This window comes from Oncorhynchus masou, chromosome 8, assembly GCF_036934945.1.
Source record: "Oncorhynchus masou masou isolate Uvic2021 chromosome 8, UVic_Omas_1.1, whole genome shotgun sequence".
Lineage (NCBI taxonomy): Eukaryota > Metazoa > Chordata > Actinopteri > Salmoniformes > Salmonidae > Oncorhynchus > Oncorhynchus masou.
In genome coordinates this window covers 9,767,419-9,773,501 of record NC_088219.1, presented here as the reverse complement: position 1 = coordinate 9,773,501, position 6,083 = coordinate 9,767,419, and the positions used below count along the sequence as shown (strand labels likewise).

General features: G+C 40.4%; 1 protein-coding gene across 1 annotated transcript; it reads left to right on the top strand.

Annotated features, from left to right (window-relative positions):
* The first annotated feature begins 1,788 nt into the window (after positions 1 to 1,788).
* On the top strand, positions 1,789 to 5,295 carry LOC135543847 (olfactory receptor 1E16-like). Its single transcript, XM_064971170.1, has 6 exons — positions 1,789 to 1,935; positions 2,828 to 2,880; positions 3,417 to 3,638; positions 3,810 to 3,926; positions 4,055 to 4,249; positions 5,037 to 5,295. The coding sequence occupies exons 1-6, from the start codon at positions 1,789 to 1,791 to the stop codon at positions 5,293 to 5,295; spliced, it is 993 nt and encodes a 330-aa protein (XP_064827242.1).
* The last annotated feature ends 788 nt before the right edge of the window (positions 5,296 to 6,083 follow it).

Sequence of the window (6,083 nt, the reverse complement as noted above, 5' to 3'; positions counted from 1 at the left end):
GTCCGGTAATCATCCTCTATGATACTACAGATAGATAGAGGTCTGGTAATCATCCTCTATGATACTACAGATAGATAGAGGTTTAGAAATCATCCTCTATGATACTAAAGATAGATAGAGGTTTAGAAATCATCCTCTATGATACTACAGATAGATATATGTCTGGTAATCATCCTCTATAATACTACAGATAGATATATGTCTGGTAATCATCCTCTATAATACTACAGATAGATAGAGGTCTGGTAATTATCCTCTATAATACTACAGATAGATAGAGGTCTGGTAATCATCCTCTATGATACCACAGATAGATAGAGGTCTGGCAATCATCCTCTGTAATACTACAGATAGATATAGCTCTAGTAATCATCCTCTATGATACTACAGATAGATAGAGGTCCGGTAATCATCCTCTATGATACTACAGATAGATAGAGGTCTGGTAATCATCCTCTATGATACTAAAGATAGATAGAGGTTTAGAAATCATCCTCTATGATACTACAGATAGATATATGTCTGGTAATCATCCTCTATGATACTACAGATAGATATATGTCTGGTAATCATCCTCTATAATACTACAGATAGATAGAGGTCTAGTAATCATCCTCTATGATACTACAGATAGATAGAGGTCTGGTAATTATCCTCTATAATACTACAGATAGATATAGCTCTAGTTATCATCCTCTATGATACTACAGATAGAAGTCTAGTTATCATCCTCTATAATACTACAGATAGATAGAGGTCTAGAAATCATCCTGGAGATAAAAGTACAATATTTTCTTAAGGAATATAGTGAAGTAAAAGTAAAACTTGTCAAAAATATAAATATTAATGGAAAGTACAGATACCCCCAAAAAGGACTTAATTAGCATTAGTAGTAGTTTTAAGTTCTTTACAACACTCATTTGCTCAATTCATTAGCTCAACTGGATGAGAGTGCCTGCTAAATTATTAAAATTACCACAATTACCAAAACATAAAAAAATTGAAATCTGATGAGATCTGAATGGTCAACACTACTCATTCTCTCTCCTTTCTACTTTCTTTCTCTCTCCTTTCTCCTCTTTCTTTCTCCTTCTTCCTCATCTTTCTACCAGCTCCCTCCTCTCTCGTCTCAGCCTGTGTGGTTGGTAGTTCCAGAAGGGCAATGAGTTGTGTCCTATGACAACAACAACAGCAAGGGTATTAATCTCTGACACGTCTACTTCACTCAATCTAGGCATGTCATACACAAGTACGGTGGCCCACAGGGGACACCCTACTACAGATTCACCATGAGGCTGCAGGTATAACAGTTGAGGTGGACTCAGAGCCAGCACCACAAATTGGTCTTCAGTCCAACACACATCACCAGACTACTGAAGAGAGGCAGTTGGAGCCAGTCTGTAGTAAGACCAGGTAAGACTTAGTTCCTGCAGTATGTAGTTGTACCATGTTAGACTATACAGTATGAGGGTTCAACAGGTAAGAGTTATTCTAATGGAGGGAACGTGAAACCAATATCACCTTTCCAGTGCTATTCCTTGGATTATTCATTAGAATTGTTTAACTATATCTGAGGTAAAAGTCAAATGGATTCCATTTTTTACTTTGTTGTCAGATATAAATACTTGTATTCTTCTTTTTTTGTTTTAAATATTTGCCTTTCTATTGATGATGCTGCACTCATTGCAACGTCTCAACAGGTGAATTAAAAAACAGTAATGTATTTATTTTATATTTCCACAGATTATTACGAGCCAGGAGGAATCACTGATAACACCACCAGTCAGGATGAGTTACCTGACCTCTGACCCTAACCAGACAGAGAACATTGACACCATTATCCGACCCCCTTACTTCTTCATCAGTGGTTTCATCGACATCCCCCACATGGAGTATTATTACGTCTTCCTCTGCTTCGTATACATCATCTCTCTGGTTAGTCCATAGCTCTGGTCTATGCTGTTACAAACTAGCTCTGGTCTACGCTGTTACAAACTAGCTCTGGTCTACGCTGTTACAAACTAGCTCTGGTCTACGCTGTTACAAACTAGCTCTGGTCTACGCTGTTACAAACTAGCTCAGGTCTACACTGTTACAAACTAGCTCTGGTCCAGTCTTTTATTAACTTGCTCTGGTCCAGTCTGTTACAAACTAGATGTAGTCCAGGATGTTACAAACTAGCTCTGGTCCAGTCTGTTACAAACTAGATGTAGTCCAGGATGTTACTAACTAGCTCTGGTCCAGTCTGTTACAAACTAGATGTAGTCCAGGATGTTACTAACTAGCTATGGTCCAGTCTGTTACAAACTAGATGTAGTCCAGGATGTTACTAACTAGCTCTGGTCCAGTCTGTTACAAACTAGATGTAGTCCAGGATGTTACTAACTAGCTCTGGTCCAGTCTGTTACAAACTAGATGTAGTCCAGGATGTTACTAACTAGCTCTGGTCCAGGGAGATGCGTATCGCCATCGTCAGCAAGTTGATCCACTTGATAAGCTAGAAAAGGTTTCACTTTCCTATCGAAATCACAATTGTATATGTTTTTTGAACTTAAGAAAACCTGGTATGTTGCAGTATCATTTCAGCTGGGGGCCTATTGCGCCCATAGTCAACAGGTGAGAAATGAAAAGTGAAAAAATGAATTTACCTGTATTTACATTTTGGGTCATGTGTTTGTGTGTGTGTGTGTGTGTGTGTGTGTGTGTGTGTGTGTGTGTGTGTGTGTGTGTGTGTGTGTGTGTGTGTGTGTGTGTGTGTGTGTGTGTGTGTGTGTGTGTGTGTGTGTGTGTGTGTGTGTGTGTGTGTGTGTGTGTGTATTGGGTCTAGGTGGGCAACACCTTCGTCATGATGGTCATCTACATGGACAACAGTCTCCACAGGTAATCAGTCCTCTTTTATCTCAGTGGTAATAATACAGCAGAATTCTACCTTTATTGGACTGTATTTTTGCAGTTCCAGAACCCAACCAGATGAACCACAACACAAACAACACAAGCTGAAGCAGCACAGGGGCTCTGGCTGCTAGTTCACTCCTTTTAGATTCCCCCCATCAGCTCGGGATTTCAACTGTATCCCTGGTTACCGGCCTGCCTCTCGATAAGGCATCTGAATGAAAACCACCATTAGGTTCAGCTGGATGGTCTATAGTTGATTCTGAATGAAAACCACCATTAGGTTCAGCTGGATGGTCTATAGTTGATTCTGAATGAAAACCACCATTAGGTTCAGCTGGATGGTCTATAGTTGATTCTGAATGAAAACCACCATTAGGTTCAGCTGGATGGTCTATAGTTGATTCTGAATGAAAACCACCATTAGGTCAGCCGGATGGTCTATAGTTGATTCTGAATGAAATCCACCATTAGGTTCAGCTGGATGATCTATAGTTGATATATAGTTGATCTTACCATTACAGCCCCAAGTACATTGCTGTGTTCAACCTGGCCTTCACAGACGTGTGTGGGAGCACTGCCATGGTCCCCAAGCTACTGGATACGTTCCTCTTCAGCAGACAGCTCATCTCCTACAACCAGTGCCTCGCGAGCCTCTTCTTCATCTTCCTCTTCCTCAACATGCAGTCCTTCAACCTCACCATCCTCTCTTACGACAGACTGGTGGCCATCTGCTGCCCGCTCAGGTCTCAGATAATACATCAAATCTAATAACTCAAAAAATACAATTGAAAAGGCCTTCATAATTGCCCACTGTGTGATAATAATGTTTCTGCTTTCACTGACAATTCAACCTGATATATGAATACACTGCATCTAAAATCCCTGATCACAGCTTCTTTCCACTGTCCACACAGGTACCATATGATGGTGACTCACAGGTCCATGTTCCAGCTGACGGGTGCTGCCTGGGCGTTTGCTGTGTTCCTGATGTTGCTGGCTGTGTGCCTCATCACCCGACTCTCCTTCTGCCGGTAGGTGGCTGAGGAGGTGAACCTGTTGCTGAAAGGTTACCGGTTTGAATCCCGGGCCGGGTGCTGTAAAAATAAATGATCAGTTGATCACCGTAACATGTGGACAATGAAGATGTATTGTATTGTAGGTCTCTGGTGATCAACAGCTACTTCTGTGACCACGGTCCCCTGTACCGTCTGGCGGCCCCCTGTTCTGATGTCGTCCCTAACAAAGTGATGGCATATCTCATCTCTACAGTCCTCTTTCTTCCCATGGTCTTCATCATATCATCATACATCTGTATCACACACGCCCTGTTCACCATCACACTGCCCCAGGACAGGTGAGAAGTCTTTTCGGTAAATAGCCCACCCAATTTTACCTACCTCATCCCCATACTGTTTTTATTTATTTACTTTTCTGCTCTTTTGCACACCAATATCTCTACCTGTACATGGCCATCTGATCATTTATCACACCAGTGTTAATCTGCAAAATTGTAATTATTTGCCTACCTCCTCATGCCTTTTGCACACAATGTATATAGACTCTCTTTTTTTCTACTGTGTTATTGACTTGTTAATTGTTTACTCCATGTGTAACTCTGTGTTGTCTGTTCACACTGCTATGCTTTATCTTGGCCAGGTCGCAGTTGTAAATGAGAACTTGTTCTCAACTAGCCTACCTGGTTAAATAAAGGAGAAATAAAAAAAAAAAAAAAAATGAAAGTCACTGATCTCTTAATTAAGGCCGTTCTATAGCCAATGCTTGTGTATGGAGATTGCATGGCTGTGTGCTCGATTTGATACAGTTTTATACACCTGGGTGTGGCTGAAATAACCGAATCCACTCATTTGAAGGGGTGTTCACATACCTTTGTACATATAGTGTATGTTGTTCTAGTGATAAATGCTGTAAATACTGAGAATATCATTGACCTGGATAGATGATGACTCACTGTACTGACAGTTTTGTCCTTTTCTCTCTCTCTCTCCCCCTCTCCCTCTCTCTCCCTCCCTTTCTCTACTTCTCTCTCCCTCTCTCTACTACTCTCTCTCTACTTCTCTCCCTCTCTCTCCTTCTCTAATTTTCTCTCTCCCTCTCCCTCTGTCTCTTTCTCCCTCTCTCAGAGTCAGAGCCTTGAAGACGTGTACCTCACACCTGATACTCGTAGCCATATTCTACCTGCCTGTTAATTTCACATACTTCCTTCACTCAATCATACCAACCAACGCCCGGATCATCAACCTCTCCCTGACCTCGGTGCTGCCACCCATGCTCAACCCCATCATATATGTTCTGAAGACAGAGGAGTTTAAGGAATCGGCCAAGAAGCTGCTTAGTAAGAGAAGAGCACAGCGAGCTGTGGTGCTGAACCAATCAACATGAAGTGTTACTATTTATTTATATCTCTATTTGACTTGTTTTTGATTGAAATGCTGTGTAAGATATACTGCTAATTGTTGTTTCAAATAAATTAAAAATCATGTTTTTCTTAAATTAAACATGTATATTATTGTCTATACGCCTTTAAAGCCATACAGAAAATGTCATAATAAAAAGGCTGGATAAAACCCTAATTAGAATAAAATGTACTTATAAAGCCCCTTCTACATCTCAGATTTACAAAGTGCTTAGCAAGCAGAATTAGAAACAGTACTTTAGAACCAGTAAAAACACCCTAGAAGGATTAACACCCTAGAAGGAAAAACACTCCAGAAGGAAAAACACCCTAGAAGGAAAAACAGAAGGAAAAACACCCTAGATGGGAGGACCGGGGTAGTTGTTTGGGGGATGCATTCTACTATAATCTGCTAAATTGTAATTATTTGCTCCTATGGCCTATTTATTGCCTACCTCCTCATGCCTTTTGCACACTCTGTATGTAGACTTTCTTTTTTCTACTGTGTCATTCACTTGTTTATTGTGTTATTGGCTTGTTTATTGTTTGAAATGTTTGGACCAGTTTACAGGTAACTTATTAGATACTTTGTAGTCATGTTGGGCGAGTTGGAACCGGTGTATTTCTGAATCAAATGCGCCAAATAAATTGACATTTTGGGGATATAAAGAAGGAATTTATCGAACAAAAGGACCATTTGTGATGTTTCTGGGACATTTTGGAGTGCCAACAGAAGAAGATCTTCAAAGGTAAGGCATCAATTATATCGTTATTT

Coding starts and splice junctions, on each gene's coding strand:
- LOC135543847 (XM_064971170.1), top strand. CDS start 1,789: ATGAGTTACCTGACCTCTGACCCTAACCAGACAGAGAACATTGACACC. Junction 1,936..2,827: donor TCGTATACATCATCTCTCTG/GTTAGTCCATAG, acceptor TATTGGGTCTAG/GTGGGCAACACCTTCGTCAT. Junction 3,639..3,809: donor GCCATCTGCTGCCCGCTCAG/GTCTCAGATAAT, acceptor CTGTCCACACAG/GTACCATATGATGGTGACTC.